This window comes from Nilaparvata lugens, chromosome X, assembly GCF_014356525.2.
Source record: "Nilaparvata lugens isolate BPH chromosome X, ASM1435652v1, whole genome shotgun sequence".
Classification (NCBI taxonomy): domain Eukaryota; kingdom Metazoa; phylum Arthropoda; class Insecta; order Hemiptera; family Delphacidae; genus Nilaparvata; species Nilaparvata lugens.
In genome coordinates this window covers 61,880,530-61,899,208 of record NC_052518.1, presented here as the reverse complement: position 1 = coordinate 61,899,208, position 18,679 = coordinate 61,880,530, and the positions used below count along the sequence as shown (strand labels likewise).

General features: G+C 32.4%; 1 protein-coding gene and 2 long non-coding RNA genes across 4 annotated transcripts in view; 2 read left to right on the top strand and 1 right to left on the bottom strand.

Moving 5' to 3' along the window:
* The first annotated feature begins 579 nt into the window (after positions 1-579).
* Positions 580-9,546, top strand: LOC111051977. Its single transcript, XR_005573429.1, has 4 exons — positions 580-991; positions 2,815-2,842; positions 5,961-6,038; positions 9,276-9,546. It is a non-coding gene; the product is annotated as an uncharacterized LOC111051977 (long non-coding RNA).
* A 4,796-nt stretch (positions 9,547-14,342) lies between these two features.
* LOC111051663 lies at positions 14,343-18,495 on the top strand. The gene is made up of 3 exons (XR_005573430.1): positions 14,343-14,849; positions 15,449-15,519; positions 17,412-18,495. It is a non-coding gene; the product is annotated as an uncharacterized LOC111051663 (long non-coding RNA).
* The window catches only part of LOC111051664, a 60,325-nt gene continuing 56,000 nt past the window's right edge, over positions 14,355-18,679 (bottom strand). For both annotated transcript variants that reach the window (XM_039443419.1, XM_039443418.1), the window contains exon 3: positions 14,355-14,420. In XM_039443419.1, the coding sequence (XP_039299353.1) occupies positions 14,376-14,420 (45 nt within the window). In that variant the 3' untranslated portion in view covers positions 14,355-14,375. The remainder of the gene's footprint in view (positions 14,421-18,679) is intronic.

The following is an 18,679-nucleotide window of genomic DNA, read 5'->3' as shown; positions in this document are numbered from 1 at the left end:
ATATATATATATATATATATATATATATATATATATATATATATATATATATATATATATATATATATATATATATATATATATATATATATATATATATATATATATATATATATATATATATATATATATATATATATATATATATATATATATATATATATATATATATATATATATATATATATATATATATATATATATATATATATATATATATATATATATATATATATATATATATATATATATATATATATATATATATATATATATATATATATATATATATATATATATATATATATATATATATATATATATATATATATATATATATATATATATATATATATATATATATATATATATATATATATATATATATATATATATATATATATATATATATATATATATATATATATATATATATATATATATATATATATATATATATATATATATATATATATATATATATATATATATATATATATATATATATATATTTTAAAATAATGAATGCTGGGATTATAATATTAATCATACTTTTATTATTACAGATTGAATGGTGGGTACCCACTCGGACGACAAACCACTCGGACGACATTGTAAACAAAGGTATTATACGTCATCACTAGGCATTCGGTCGACATAGAACGTCATCATTTTATATATAGCATATACACTAGATCCGTGACGTTTTGAAGATTGATACTAGCGCTGCCTATAACATTCTTGCCAGCTTTGTCTCTCTACATTTTTCTACTTCTTTCTATATTAAACTAAATTATTATCTTCAAAAACAAAGCAATGGGTTTCTTCCTTGTTGATCTTCAATTGCTGCTTGCTGGAACCGTTAAACCCAAAGCTTTGATGTTATATTTTATTAAAATTTCAAGTTGAAAATTAGCTTTCATAGTTTAGTAATATACCAAAAAACATTTTGGCTTTTTATGTGGTTAACATAACTACATAGTGCAATAAGGTAAGTCAGGGTTATTCATTTATTCATTTATTGTATAAAACACTATAATCATAATACAATTATGTCATTGGAGGAAAAACTAGGCTAAGCCTGTATTATTTCTCTCCAAAAATTTTGATAAAATGTTAATGTTGTCCAAAAGTTGAGGTTATGTGATCACACACTGCTTTGGCACTAACTTGATTTTCAGTCCAGGAATAATGATTTGAATATTTGAAGGTTGAATTTATACTCTAAATGAATCACAGAATATATCACAATAAATTAAAAACTCAAGAGATACTGCACTTATTTGAAAAATTTGAATGAATCAAAAACCTACTCACTATTAGTTATTTACAGCTTAGGTTAGGATAGAAATTTGTAAGCTACTGTTCTGTAAAATAACTCAATTTATAATGTAATTATACAAAAAATTAGACATGAAACATGGTTAAACTATTTCTCAAGTAATTTGTCAAATGATGATATTGACATATTGTACACTGATGACTAGGCTACAGTACTCTTTTAAAAACGAATAAGTACGGTAGGTCGTATGCATTAGCCTACGGCCTTATTTTACAATATCTTGGCAACATATTTTGAGTAGACCTAAATTTTGTTATTATAATATGTTCCTTTATTAAAATTTAAAGTTGAAAATAGGTTTCCATTAATAAGTCTGTTTGATAGTCAGATTATTGCTATAGGCCTATTTCTGATATGCTATGCAGTACAGGCTGAGTAGTATTGGCTTACACAGGCCTCTCCGACTACCCTATAGGCCTATAGTGAGGTCCATGTTATAATGGTATTAAAGAAATATAGCGGAACAGCATTGCCGATTCTCAGCCTTGCAACTGACTTCTATAGTCGATAGTTAGCCTAATACTGGTATATCAACTGTTCATTCTTGTTTCAAATAATAAATTATATTTTATTCGTCAAGAAAATATAGTTTTCAATGATTATTTCAATTCGGTAATTTATAAATTTTTATGATTGAGATTAAATATTTTGTTTATTAATTATACTTCCACATTGTTGAAAAACCATTTGGCAACATTGCGGAGCTAGAATGGAATAGCGGCCGTAGTGCTATCTGCTTTTTCGAATGATAAACAATGATAATAGCAACGCCATTGCTAATCAAACACTGCTATTACAACGTGGACCTCACTTTTTTAGATTTTTGTTGTCAACTATTGTTGGCCTAGCCCACCTTCAGGGATCCTACTGTTCATATTATAGACAATGGCTTTTAGAAATTTTGCTGATAAAAATATCTCTTTGCACCATCAATGCAGGGATTTATTACTGTTCTTTATTTTCAAACTACTAAAATCAATTTTCCGATTGTGGTGGAGATAGCCTACAAACTTTTTATTTAAAATGTTTGCTGTGATACAATTCAATTAATTTTATTATTTGTCACAGGCTAAACAACAGTCAGCATTGACAATAGTCATATACATTAAAAACATGAAAATTTTAACTTCCATATACAAAGTTGGACTTTAAGAAGTAATAAATAATATATCAGTTACATAATTATACATTTTAGAAAGATTTGAAAAATTGCTTTGGTTAATGAGTTACTTTGTGTTACCTAAACTTAATTATTATTCTTTAACTGTATATTATATCATGGTCAATCTTATTTTAAGAATACATACAAGATGTATCTGGCATAGGCTACATAGAATTAAATAATTGAGTTTGAAGATTTTGTGTGTTTGTGTCATTATTGTAATGTAAGGCCTATTGAAACAGTGGTGAGACACAGCTCAAGAAATTTTATATTTGTATAGAAGCTACAAATTAAAATGTTTTTTTTTCAGGTCCACCTTGTATGATGTGATGATCAGAGTAAGTAATATTTGAGGAGACTTTATTATGCTTTTCTTACAATTATTATCAACTGTTACTATTAACTGTGAGTTAGTTATAGTTATCAATAGTAATTAGTAACAATTACTATTAACTATTAGGCTAGGGCCACACGAGTGCACATAGTGCGTCCGTTGCAACTTACTTTTTGCGGCCGTCGCCAATGACACCACACGAGCGTTGAGTGTGGTGTGTCAACGTCAGTTGGCTTTACGCAATTGAACCAGACGAAGTAATAACTTTTGCATGTCTCGACGTGCATTGTAACATTTCGACGCAGTTCAAAAATCACCGTCCGTTACGACTTCCGTTACTTGGTATGCACGTACCTCGTGTGTTGTCACCAATTCACTTCTATGTATTTCTACAACGGACGTCAAAAAGTAAGTTGCAACGGACGCACTTTGTGCGCTCATGTGGCCCTAGCCTTAATGGCCGGCCTATCGAGCAGCATACTGAAACTAATAAGAACGAAATGTTAATTAACTTGTTGTATAAATGTGTGCCTAGAGGCAATGGCGGCTCCAGGGGGGGGGCATAGAGGCATGGACCCCCCGTGAGCTCAGAAAGTTTTATATTTTCAACAGGACTCTATCAAAAGAAATTAATGTTTCAAAAAAGTTCATTGATTCATACAATAATTAGTACATTATCATCTTATAATGAATCATTCATAGTTTGAATATAATTTTTTTAATAATATAAAATTCAATCCATTAAATAATATTTGTGAACCTATCTGAATCGCTAACCGCAGAAAGGCACCATGTCCAGTTTTCATAATTTTACAGGAGAGACAAAACACTTGATAAAACCTAAACCTGCAGTAGGCCTAAATGATTTATTCAAAACGTCGCCATTACAATGCTATCAGTTGGACATGTTTCCTTTCTGCGGTTAGCGATTCATTTATAAAAATGTGATTACTGAGATTGTAGTTAATTATGGAAATCCATGAGTGAGCTAAAGAAAATGATTCCTAACATTTTTCAGTAAGCTGCAAGAACATTAATTTTTCTCCTCGTGTTTTAACTCTATTAACTTATTATGTTTATGAGTAACAAACTAATTTTTTTCTGGAACAAGAGGGTCATGCCTCCCCCCCCCACCGCACAGATTTGTTGTTTTGCCTCAACTGTTTGAAATAATCCAATCTATGATAAAATAACATAATATAAGATCTGAGAAATATTTCCAGATAGTCTTAAACTTGTTTCTCTATACCAATTATAGGTTACATTCATTTGATCAGTGTTTCACCTTCTGATCCATTGAGGATGATCAAGAAATCATAAGTTTTGGTTCGCCTAATTTTTCAGTTTCCTGCAATTCCCGTCCAATATAACTGGCGGACAGATAAAATTATTCCTGTCCCATCCATTGAATTTCAAAGAGAGAAGGAAATCTTCTAAATTCATCTCTCCAAAAATTTAAAACTTTCAAGAGTAATAAGTTATGATTTTTCACAAGAGTGTTGAATTTTTGGAAACCTGAATTAAAATGCAAATTAAAATGTTTTTTCAGGTCCACCTTGTATGATGTGATGATCAGAGTAAGTAATATTTGAGGAGACATTATTATGCTTTTCTTACAATTATTATCAACTGTTACTATTAACTGTGAGTTAGTTATAGTTATCAATAGTAATTAGTAACAATTACTATTAACTATTAGGCTAGGGCCACACGAGTGCACATAGTGCGTCCGTTGCAACTTACTTTTTGCGGCCGTCGCCAATGACACCACACGAGCGTTGAGTGTGGTGTGTCAACGTCAGTTGGCTTTACGCAATTGAACCAGACGAAGTAATAACTTTTGCATGTCTCGACGTGCATTGTAACATTTCGACGCAGTTCAAAAATCACCGTCCGTTACGACTTCCGTTACTTGGTATGCACGTACCTCGTGTGTTGTCACCAATTCACTTCTATGTATTTCTACAACGGACGTCAAAAAGTAAGTTGCAACGGACGCACTTTGTGCGCTCATGTGGCCCTAGCCTTAATGGCCGGCCTATCGAGCAGCATACTGAAACTAATAAGAACGAAATGTTAATTAACTTGTTGTATAAATGTGTGCCTAGAGGCAATGGCGGCTCCAGGGGGGGGGCATAGAGGCATGGACCCCCCGTGAGCTCAGAAAGTTTTATATTTTCAACAGGACTCTATCAAAAGAAATTAATGTTTCAAAAAAGTTCATTGATTCATACAATAATTAGTACATTATCATCTTATAATGAATCATTCATAGTTTGAATATAATTTTTTTAATAATATAAAATTCAATCCATTAAATAATATTTGTGAACCTATCTGAATCGCTAACCGCAGAAAGGCACCATGTCCAGTTTTCATAATTTTACAGGAGAGACAAAACACTTGATAAAACCTAAACCTGCAGTAGGCCTAAATGATTTATTCAAAACGTCGCCATTACAATGCTATCAGTTGGACATGTTTCCTTTCTGCGGTTAGCGATTCATTTATAAAAATGTGATTACTGAGATTGTAGTTAATTCTGGAAATCCATGAGTGAGCTAAAGAAAATGATTCCTAACATTTTTCAGTAAGCTGCAAGAACATTAATTTTTCTCCTCGTGTTTTAACTCTATTAACTTATTATGTTTATGAGTAACAAACTAATTTTTTTCTGGAACAAGAGGGTCATGCCTCCCCCCCCCACCGCACAGATTTGTTGTTTTGCCTCAACTGTTTGAAATAATCCAATCTATGATAAAATAACATAATATAAGATCTGAGAAATATTTCCAGATAGTCTTAAACTTGTTTCTCTATACCAATTATAGGTTACATTCATTTGATCAGTGTTTCACCTTCTGATCCATTGAGGATGATCAAGAAATCATAAGTTTTGGTTCGCCTAATTTTTCAGTTTCCTGCAATTCCCGTCCAATATAACTGGCGGACAGATAAAATTATTCCTGTCCCATCCATTGAATTTCAAAGAGAGAAGGAAATCTTCTAAATTCATCTCTCCAAAAATTTAAAACTTTCAAGAGTAATAAGTTATGATTTTTCACAAGAGTGTTGAATTTTTGGAAACCTGAATTAAAATGCAAATTAAAATGTTTTTTCAGGTCCACCTTGTATGATGTGACTATCTTCTTATTCAATATGTGTGGTTTTCAGGAAAGCATTTGCCCATCATATCAATTGTAAGTAATATTTGAGGAGACATTATTATGCTTTTCTTACAATTATTATCAACTGTTACTACTAACTGTCAAGTCAATAGTAACAGTATTAACTATTAATTTATGGCCTATCAAGCAGCATACTAAAGCTAATTATAATAGTCCAGGCAATGGATGCTCAAAAAAGGGTATAGAGGGGAATGTTTGGAAGACAATTTCTTACCGCAGTTCTGTTTAGGGTATTTAAGGAGGTAAATATAGAAAAGTGCAATTTTCATTGCTGCAACAAGTGTTCACTCAGCGGTTCCACACCTTCAACAGAGGAGATAAAGATGCACACTTTTGGCATGTTCACCTACTAACTGGTCCAAATTAAGCTGCAAAGTCAAAAATTGTTTCACAGACACCCCCCTTCAAATGTGATTTTCAAACGATCAATTGTTGCAGCAATGAAAATTTCACCCCCTACATTGAAGCTGCTATAACAATGAAAGGAAAACTTGGAATAGTGAAATAATGCATCATTTCAAAGAGAATTCAATGCTCTATAAGCATCAGTTTTTATGATGCATTGTTGGAGAGTTATAAGCCCTGAAAGAGCAAAACATTGGATGAAAACCTGTCATTTTAACAATTACACACCTTCAAGAGCGAATATCTTGGTAACTGTTTGGAATATCACAAAATTCCAGCAAACAAAAAGTGTAGAGAATTTATTAAGCTTCATTTTTGAATAGTTAGTTATGTCAGTTGAAACATTGTTCTCAAGATAAGAGCGTGGGAGCAAAACGCTTAAAATGCAATTTTCAAACCACCCTCATCCCTTTACCACATGAGTTAGGAATTTTGATATGTTCTTCTCGTAACTAGTCTTAACAAAGCTGCAAAGTCAAAAATTGTGTCTAAAACATTCCCTCCAAATTCCTTTGTCAATTGGTCTATTGTTGAAAAAATGGAGATTTCACAATCAACACTAATGCTGCTGCAACAGTTATAGGGAAATGCGTATAAGTGTGAAATTATATATCAAATTGAAGACAATTCAATGCGTTATAAGCTCATAATCAGCATGAATTTTTCCCATCGATTTTTAAAAAGTTATAAGAGCAAAAATTGAAATATATTGGAGGCAAACATGTTTTTTCAAAAATGTTACACCTTCAAGAGAGGATATATCGAAAACTAGAGAAGATACCGCATAGAAAAAGTTGTGAGATGAATATTGTAAGAAATTATGTAAGCTTAAATTTTGTAAATAACAATTATGTACGTAAGATTCATAGTTTTAGATTTATATGCGAGAAACCAAAAAATGGTACCTTTGAACCACCCACACCCCCTTAGCACATGGGGTAGGTGTGGGGACTTTTGATATGTTTACCTCCTTACTACCCTAAACAGAACTGTAGGGTCAAAAATTATTGTCTTCCAAACATTCCCCTTTATAGCCTTTTCTTGACTGGACTATAAGAACGGAATGTTCATTAACTTGCTGTATACATAAGTGCCTGAGTAACTGAGTAGAGGAGGTTTTATTTCTGACGTATTAAAAGTGGCCTTCAGATGTTTTCATCAACAATTAATTTCTGTCACATTCCAGGATTTGACTGTGTATAACCACTTACCTGTATAGAATGGAGAAAAGTTACCTTAGCTTAAAGAAAGACCTCTATGACTTCGCCTGTATTCAGGCATTATAAAGTAGGTCTACCTGAATTTTGTTACTGTAAAATCTAATGGATAAGAAACATTTTTTTGGCATTTGTAGTGTCTTATATCTCACTATAAAATGAATGCTCTATGTGAGAGGAAAACTCTTCAACAAATCTCATAGTAGAATAGTTTAATGAAGGCGGCTGAATCAGACAAGGGTCTGATCAAAAGATTTACACTCATGAAGTTGGAAGTGTTCTTTTAGAACACTTAGCAACTCTTTAGAAACTCGCGCTCGGCAGGGGGCTTCGCCCCCTGCACCCCCAATAGGGTGGGTTAGCAGCCTCCGCGCTTCGCGCTCCGGCTGGGAGGCAGGCTTCGCCCGCCCAATTGTCTTTTGTGACTATATAGTGTTGGGTAGCAGGCTCCGCGTTTCGCGCTCCGGCTGGGATGCGGGCTCCGCCCGCACAATTGTCTTCTTCTCCTCCTCCTTCCTCTTCTTTTTCTTCAATAATTAGATCACAGCTGCTGGTCAGTAAACAACTTGGAATGATGCCAGGAAAGGCGCGACACGTTACAAAGATCTCTCACACACACACAGTTTTCGATGAAAACTCAATTTGAATTTGGTTGAAATTTAGCTATGGCTATTAACTTAACTTGGCGAGCTGAACAAAAAAGCTTGAAATAAATTTTTTGTGGGAAACAAATTTAAATGTGTCCCAAATATTTGGGCGAGTACAGGGGTGCCGGGGGGAAAAATTTGGAAGGTCTGGAGGTTTTCCCGTAGCCTCCAGTGTAGTATGCAACAGATTTGGTATTCAGTTTTCACAGCGATCTTATAGTTTTGGCTGGGAATTTTTCGTATTTGGGAAAACTTCAAATTTTCGATGAAAACTCAATTTCCCGGGTCCCCATTTGAATTCGGTTGAAATTGAACTATGGCTATAGGCTTATCTCCGGGGGCTGAACAAAAAAGCTTTTATCGAATTTTCTGTGCGATGCTGATTTCAAATGTCGAAAAAATTTGGTGGTCTCTAGGGGGCCAGGAGGTGAAATTTTCGTGATTTGGAGGTTTTCCCATAGCCTCCAGTACGTTCCCTAATTGATTTCGAGGTTGTTTGTCCGTGACAATCAGCCGTATTGGCTGTGAATTTCTTGTCTATGTGGCTTTAATATAATAAAGATTGGCAACTTCAATATAATAAGATTTAGTACTCTTATATACAATAAAGTTAACTCCACCCACAAAGAGCATTTGGACAAAATGTTATTCAATTTAACAAGTATAGCATAGCAACAGACATCATCATCAGTGGATTATATGATGTTTGTAGATTAAACATAGAGCATTTGTCATGATGTCCCTAGTATTCAAGTTTTATAGTCTACTTTCAAGTTTTGGAGAAGCCATTCTTGGCATTCACCACTGAACCGGCATCCACTTTGCATTCATGATAATAAATGTTAGCATCTTGTATAAGTCGTGATATACTGCTCTTGGAATACAATTTTGATGCAATTAATGTCACAAATGTTGGTGGCTGCCAAGATAAAAGAAAATTATATTAAATTTCTGGTACTGATATCAATTTATTTTTTCAGATCAGGCTACTGAGGACAGTGGATAAAATTGATATATGGTGTTTTGTTACCATGATATGGAGGGTAATGGTGGATGAGTGTGGGATGACACTAACAGGACAATAAGAATCGCGTTTGAGGGAACTGAAATGCATTCTAAGCTAGTATTTCATCTTAGCCAAGTATTCAAGTTTATGAAACTACTGTCTGTAAGACAGGTATTACGATGTAAGCAAATACAGTTGTAGCAAATAATATTATATCTTTGATAAATAAAATTAATTTGAATTTATTCGAATTTGTTATTGATTATTACTATCCTATTCCATTCTAGCACCTCCTGTGTGAATTTATAATTTACAAAAGTAATATATTCTGATTTTTGTAAACAATACCTTGACAGAAATGAAAATACATTTGAAAGCTTAAAAAATATATTGGAAATTTGAATTTTCAAAATGTATTCTGAGTTTTCTAAAAGAAAGTTTAAAAGTTAATTATACTCTGAATCTGTCTTTTTGTATCTCTCATATTTCTATGATGAGACAGAAATTTTTTTGTTGCAATAAGACATTTTACAATGCATGCTCAACATCAAATAATAAATAATGTTGAAAGTTGAGAAATACAATCAGGGGCCTGTTTCATAAAAATTTAGAAGTCCTGTAATACAGGAACAGCTGATTTTATCGGTTATATTCAACATGTAACTGGAATGGTGATTCTCCTTTATTACAGGACTTGTAAGTTTTATGAAAAAGTCCTGTAATACAGGAACGGCTGATTTTATCAGCTGTATTGAGCATGTAATTGGAATGGTGATCCTGTATTACGTGCCTTATAAGTTTTATGAAACAGGGCCCAGGTTTCACTGAGTAATAAAATAAATAAACAATTGCAATGATTTATTGACGAGCGTTAGCGAGTTCTCACCTTTGACTTACTGAAGGCCAAAGTCGTTGTCCATCTGTTTGTATGTTCTACAATAACATTAGAGAGAATTGATCAATCAGCTTCAAATGTTGAACACGTATTCTTTGAACCTTTTTACAGGTCAAGTTCGTTGGACAGCAGAGTTCACTAAGGCCCGCCGCAAAGTAGACCCACGAAAAGCAACCCACGCCGTGGGATGTTTTGTAAACCATTGATAGGCTTCTCTAGACATCTGTGTAACACATGCAATGAATAATCACTTGTCAGCTGATTGATTATGAATAATTTTATAGCAATGGTTTAAAAAACATTCCACAGCGTGGGTTGCTTTTCGTGGATTAACGTGGGTCTACTTTGCGGCGGACCTAACTCCATCGTCCTTTTTCAGGATATACAAATAACATTGAAAGTGCTTAAGAAGAAAAATTTGTTTCGATTTTTTTATCATTCAGTCAGCTGGAATTAATTAGATGCTATTCATGTAATTTTTCAATTCATTTAAAAAAGCTGATGCTATTTGGCAGGCTGGTATCACACTGACTGTCCTTTATGCGCCGACACATGATTTCAGCTGAATAATACTCAACATAATTATTTCATTTATAAGTTCTATATTAATGTTAACGTCTGTCTGCCTGTCTATTGACTGGGTAAATACGCGTAATTGATAATACTAATTGTGATAGCAGTTGCTATGACATTGACAAATTTTCTATGACAATTTTTTTTTGTTCAGTGTTAAAATTGTGAGTAGAGCTACTATTAGTGTTTACTAACACTCGATTATTCAATGTAGGTACCCATATATTTCATTTTTGTATCACTAGTAGTTCTGTGAACAGTAGACCTCGCGCAGTCATAACGACGTCCCAAACCATAAGCAAATCCACACTGATACACTAACTATTTATTATTTGATCAGATCATGCTTACACAAGATTTAATTAACATATAACGCTTTCCAGAATTTAGCGCGAGAAAACCAGAAGACATCTAGGCGCCCAGACGAGCTGTTATAAGTTCTTTGCATCCTATTATTTAATAGTGCATAAAAATTGTATTCAATGAGGCATGCAATTATAGTCTACACAGATGCTAATTTTTTACCAAGTTACATAGAGATATTGAATTGCATGCGTCATGGCATGCAATTTAGTCAACTCGACAGCTGATTTATGATGAAAAATTCTATAGTCTGATTTTCACTGAAGGAGGCTCCTTTTTCCTTTTATTTTATCCTTGAAATGTAAAATTTCCAAAAAACCTTGTATATACGTCGACGCGCAATTTAAAAAGGAACATAAATATACCTGTCAAATTTCATGAAAATCTATTACCGCGTTTCGCCGTAAATGCGCAATATATATAAACATTTAAACATTAAGAGAAATGCCAAACCGTCGACTTGAATCTTAGACCTCACTTCGCTCGATCAATTAATTATTAGTATTATCTTTAATGTTGAGATCATTGAAACGTTTTCAGATATATGTGCAGGTTTTGTCATTAATTTTCTTTTTAAATTCTGTATCGAAATCATGTATCATATGACCACGTTCCTATTTGAAAAATGAAGTTGGATGAGTATAGTTTTGAAGCGATAGAAAGTAGTTTTTTTTCAATTGGAATAGGATCCCCATGGAACCTAATGTCATATCATACTACTTGTAAAAGAGATATTTAACTGTTTCCATAATAATTCTCATTAAATCAGGGTATAATTACAAATTGCGGATTTCAGAGATCAATACAACAGTTCATGAGCGAGTTCTATAACCCAGGGGTCACTAGTTATTCTATTAAAAAACAAATCAACTGTCAGCTGGATTATAAATTACATTCAATATTATATAAATACGAGTAGCCCTTACAAAGAAAGCAAGTAGGTAATATTGGAGTATGGAGAAAATTCTTCTACTCTCATAATATTATTATCCTGAAGAAAACACAAATTGAGTCAGCTGTATTTCGTCTATTTTTGCAAATTGGTTTTTAATGCCTAAGGGCATTAAGGACCGGTTTCCGAGCTCGAGATTTAGTTAAGTTCTATACTTTAAACAGCTGGAGTTGGAAAATTTGCTTGCCAAAATGGGACATAGTCCACGTTCAAATTAAATTTTCCAAAAACTAGAAAGCCGGTCAAGTTTTAATTGTGATTAATTCCACGAGAACCAATCAGAGAAGCCGTCTCATCAAAAAGGTCTTCTCTGATTGGTTCTCGTGAAATTAATCACGGTTAAAATTTAACCGGATTTTGTGCAACCAGGCTGTAAATACAGTGTTTCGCTGTAAATGCGGAACACACATCAAGAGAAAAGCAAAACTGTCAACTTGAATCTTGGACCTCGCTTTGCTCGGTCAATGAATAATATTTTATAGTCTCATTATTTCTTTGATCAGAAGTAGATGATGTATATCGCGATATTGGAGTATGAAGGGTTTCACTAAAATTACTATTGCCCAGGTCAGTAAAATAATTGAAAACGTGAATCTTTTGCTTTGATTGTTTTCTATTATAAATATGGCAACAGGAATTTATTTTGGTTGTTTCTCCATAAAAGTTTTTTATTGATACTACTAGTCTATATATAAATAATATTTTTTATTGATTATTAAATACTATTTATATATCATTAAATATTATTTATTACCCCGTCACATTATATTATGATGAAGTGGGGTATCATTTTTTTAAGAATGTGCAAAAATATTACGGTAGGCCAAAAACTTTTTTCTGATTATTACTTTTGTGAGATAATGGAATAAGTAGGTAATCAATAATATTAAATATAAATAAAAATACAGAAATTGAGTTATTTTAAACGAATAAGTTTTTCAAAAATTAATATTCTTTTGAGAAAAATTCTCTATTCAAAAATACCATGAAGAAAATATCCATGTACATTTACTGAATCAATTTACTGAATCATTGCTCGTACTGTATATGTCCAACTACATTTTCTATTTCACTTGTGGCTTCAGATCCATTGTGCATTATGATCACTTGACCTAAGTTTGCAGGTTAAATAATGAAAAAATGAATTCTTTATCTGACATTGCAATTGGATTATAGTAATGTTGTTTATCCAAGTTGATAAACATTTGGGAAATATTTTGAAAAGATATTAGGGAAATATTTTGGGACTGTGACATGATACACACCACACACCTGAAAATAAACTATTCATTATTTTTTGAATTTTCTAAATATTATTATTACTGTATTTTTGTTTTGTAGTTTTTATTCATTTTTATAATGAAACTTTTTCTGAATGTTTCTTTCAAATTTTGATGATTGTAATTTCACACTACTTTGCAAGAATTCATTAGAAGTAAAATGATGACATGCTGAACTTCTGAAAGCAAACTATTTCTTTTTTTCAATTCTTTATATTATTATTGTATACAATTTTTGTTTTGTCGTTTATATTATGAGAATCTCACTACATGTTTCTTACAAATTTTGATGATTGTAATTTTACATACTGCATTGACTTATTGATTTAATAAAAAAATATGAACATCTGAAAACAAACTACCGTATTTCCTTCTTTGAATTTTTATATTATTGCATATAATTTTTGTTCTGTCGTTTCTATTATGGAACTCTTCATAAATTTGTTTCTTACAAATTTTGATGATTGTAATTTTATGCCTTGGTATTTGAATATTACTCAAGAGAAAATACAAAATCTATCTGATTGTTTTTCATACTACATTTTTACTTATTTTTGAAGGAAAAAATATATATCTATTATTCTGATTTTAATTTTATATATCATTGACTTATTCCTGAAAATAAAATGAAAATGTATTAAGTTATGCTGAATTTATATTTTCCAGCTCATGATCTTGGTACCTGATCTGATTTCCCAATAGTAAACCGTTCCTAAACTCGTTATGTCCAAATTACAGTTCCAAAATCCATCAATCCAAACTATTTTTCTATTTTCTCACAAAACTCGTGTCACTTGATTTTCTATAGAAGTGTGGAAATTTATTTCATGAATAAACTCCTATGGATGTGTTGTCCAACGTTCAGAGAAATTATAATTCAGAGGACAAGTATAAACTATATACATAGATTCATATCTTTTCACATCTTTTCAGAAAAATAAAATTATTACGCATCTGAAACAAACAGAAATTATAATTTAGAGGACAAGAGTATAAACTATATCCATAGATTCATATCATTTCACATCTTTTCCGAAAAATAAAATTATCACGCATCTGAAACAAACAGAAATTATAATTTAGAGGACAAGAGTATAAACTATATCCATAGATTCATATCTTTTCACATCTTTTCAGAAAAATAAAATTATTACGCATCTGAAACAAACTTTTAAAATTCGTAATCTTAAAATCTTTAAATTCGTATTTGCGCGCCTTTTTTGGAGAACGAAGCTTGGAACAAGGGATTCATAGAGCTACATATTTTGAAAGCAAATTATTCCACCTGGAGCGCTGAGAGCTGCCTACGTCATGGATTAGCTATATATAGTTTGTTTACAATGTCGACAGAGTGGTAAATGGCTTGTTTACAAAGTCGTCCGAGCGCTCTGTCGTCCGAGTGGCTGTCTCCCGAACAGCAGTATGTTTTTGATGGCATATTTTATAAAATAATCGAAAAGGAGGAGATTCATACATTATTGGCTGGTGAGTTTATTATTTACATTATTGACAATATTATTAGTTTTGTATGGCTATTCTATTAAAATATATTTGTGCTCATGACGTGATCTATCCAAAACTATTAGGCTTATTTGTTGACCAAGAAATTGTTAATATTCTGTTAATATTATTCTGTGTAGTCATGAAAGTTATTGATCTATTCACACAAAATGTATTTGAATAGCATTGAAAAATTTACTTTTGATTTAGGCTACGTACTTCTTTTTCTTCTTAGATTTATATTGCCGTTTAACCTCAATACCTATTTGTATTTTGTTTAGGGCCTCTTGATTTAATCACAAAATAAATAGAATTTAATTTTCAAATTTCAGAATACTTAATCGGCTGGACAGTATATTCAACCTAATAAACTAAACTCATTTTTAGTTCATTAGAAAGTTTGTTATTCTTTAAGGAATAGGCCTCAGCTAGGCATCATGAAGATAATAAAAATTATCTCTTGCTTTCTATAAGAGCCGTGTCAAGAATAAATTTATTTGCTACGCAGGTCCTCTGCATTTTATTAAGATTAATTCTATTTTAAATTTACAGCTTAATTAAACTTTATGATTTTTGTTTTACAGGCAACCCGGACTTCTTCCAGTCCTATCTGAAAAAAACGATGGCCACATCGAGATGGCTGGTGTAGCAACAGGTAAGGCGCTTTTATACAATACTCTTATAATACAAATTATATCACATAATAATTAGGCTAGCTGCATATTGAGACGCAACACAACGTGACGCAAGTCTGCTGATTAATATCAAACACAAATTAATATCATGTGATCATATTATAATGTTCACATTACAATGGCTGGCATGAGGTTACAATGACTGTGTGACCTGAGGCTAATAATAATAGAAGTTGGTACAGATTCGCGCCACACGTCAGCTTAGTTTAATTAGTTTTGTGGGTGAAATATTTTGTGCTATAGTAAGGTACACGTTATAAGATGACAGCAGTTGATTAACATTGGTGTTGCTGTGTTTCTATCCTTTTGCCTAATCTTTTTTTATCAATGTAGGAATATAATCAATTAACAAATTTTTCAATCTAATTATGCAAATGTATTATTTAATCATTGAGAAATATAATTTCTTGATGAGTACAATGAATTGAGTTTTTTAAACAAGAATGAACAGTTTAGTTTAATATGCAGCTTTATGCCCATTGCATTTTGAAAATTGCATTCTGACAAGGCAGAGAATCGGTAACGTTGTTCTTCTATATTTCTCTACTGCCAATATAACGTGGATCTCACTATAGACCCGTTTCTTCTATCATATACGTTCATAATTATAACATTATTCGTGCTACTCTTCCAGTGTGATTTAAGTTTCTGTGAGATTTATAGTATAGTCCAGGCAATGAATGCTCAAAAAAGGGTATAGAGGGAAATGTTTGCAAGACAATTTTTAACCCCACAGTTCTGTTGAGTGTAGTGAGGAGGTAAACATATTAAAAGTCCCCCTGTGCTAAGGGGGTGGGTGTGGTTTAGAGTGCCATTTTTGGATTCTCACATAAAACTCAGAAACTATGTTTCCTAAGGACTTGACTGTCTTATAAAAAATTGAAGCTTACGTGATTTCCTACAATATTCATTGTACAATTTTTTTATATATCCTCTAGTTTTCGAGATATCTGCTATTGAAGGTGTGACATTTAAAAAAAGAAACATGTTTGTCACCAATTTTTTTCTTTTAAATTTTGTAAAACTTTAAAGTGAAAAAAACACTCATGTGTGTGATGTGGCTCATCAAAGAATGTGAGTGTTTTTTCACTTTAAAGTTTTACAAAATTTAATAGTAATAACCCCTCCAAATTCCTTTTACAATTGGTCTATTGTTGCAAAACTGGAGATTTCACACTCAACACTAAAACTGTTGCAAAAGGTGTAGGGAAGTTTGTAAAAGCGTGAAATTATATATAAAATTGGATAGAATTTGATGCCTTATAAGCTCATAATCAGCATGGGTTTTCCCGTCGATTTTTAAAAATTTATTAGAGCAAAAATAGAAAAAAATTGGTGGCAAACCTGTTTTTTTTTTCAATAATGTCACACCTTCAATAGCAGATATCTCGAAAACTAGAAGAGATATAAGAAAGTTGTACAATGAATATTGTAGGAAATTATGCAAGCTTTAATTTTTTATATGACAGTCAAGTCCTTAGGAAACATAGTTTCTGAGTTTTATGCGAGAAACCAAGAAATTGTACTTTTAAACCACTTTCAAAAATTGTCTTCCCATCTTTTTCCTCTATAACCTTTCCTTGACTGGACTAGTAGCCAAGCTTGAAGTTTCCTTCTTGAACAACTTCGAAAAAGTGGTACAGATGCAGCCTGTTTGAGAATGATTAATGTCATATTGAAAATTCATAACTATATTATATTTTGCAAATACCACTGTATACAGACTGTAGCCTACTACTAGTAATGATAATATAATGCTTAGTAGGCCTACCTTATGAAAGTCAATTATGTTCACTACTTAATGATGTTTTAATATGATTGTTCATTATATGCCACTCTCTTTATATTACAGAAGCCACCACAGACAGTCATGTGTGGACGACTGAAGCGACCAAACTACTTTTGGAAGAGTACCACACGAGGACAAACAAATTCAGAAACTCTAAAATTAAAAATGTAATACTATGGAGAGAAATCATTGATGTTTTTGAAGCCCATGGGTACTCTGGGATCACTGAAAAGATCCTAGATGATAAATTTAGAAGTTTGAAACGAACATTTAATCGTATAAAAAAAACAATGATACTAGAAAAAGCACTGGTAAGGGGTCCATCAAGCCTTGGGAATTTTATGATTCGATGGCAGATATTTTGCAAGATGATTCTACGGTCAACTTGCATAAAGCATTTATTATGAGCAGCTCCTTTGCCCCTCCTTCCACATCAACATCCCCTGCCCATCCACTTCCCTCAACTTCCTTTGCCCGTCCACCCCCATCATCATCTCCAGCGAATCCACTTCCCTCAACTTCCTTTGCCCGTCCACCCCCATCATCATCTCCAGCCAATCCACTTCCCTCAACTTCCTTTGCCCGCCCACCCCCATCATCATCTCCAGCCCATCCACTTCCCTCAACATCCTCCACCCCTCCCCCACCGCCATCATCTCCAGCCCATCCTTTTCCCTCAACATCCTCCACCCCTCAACCCCAATCATCATCTCCAGCCCATCCTTTTCCCTCAACAACCTTCACCCCTCCACCACCATCAGCATCCCCTGCCCATCCTTTCCCATCAACCTCGACAGCTTCATCTCTCCCAAATACGCCAACCAAGAGAAATCTTCCAGAAGATGATCCATCTCCCCGAAAAAGGATGAGAGTAAAGCCTAGTAGGAGATGGCAGAAGTTGGAGGAGCAAAGGAGGGAGAGTTTAGAGCTGGAGAGAAAGAGGGTGAAAGCCCTACAGGGGATTGAACAGGCCATCAAGGATTCAAATATAATTGAAAAACAAAAGCTTGAGTTATTAAAATTAAATGTAAATATCAACATTGAAAAAAATGAGATAATGAAAAAAGCTTTGGAAAAAATTAGTTAAAGCAAGAGTAGGTTAGGTTTCCACAAAAATGAAAATAAAATAAATTAATAAAATACTGAATATATCTTGTTTTATTATCTTTAATTTCATGTTCAGTAATTATTATTGTCCAAAGTAGTTGAATGACAAAATTTATTGAACACAAATGGAATTGTTATGGAATGAACACATTTATTACACTAAATTTCTTACTCTTAGCACATTCAAAAGATTGAAAGTTTCCTAAAATCAATATAATATGGTT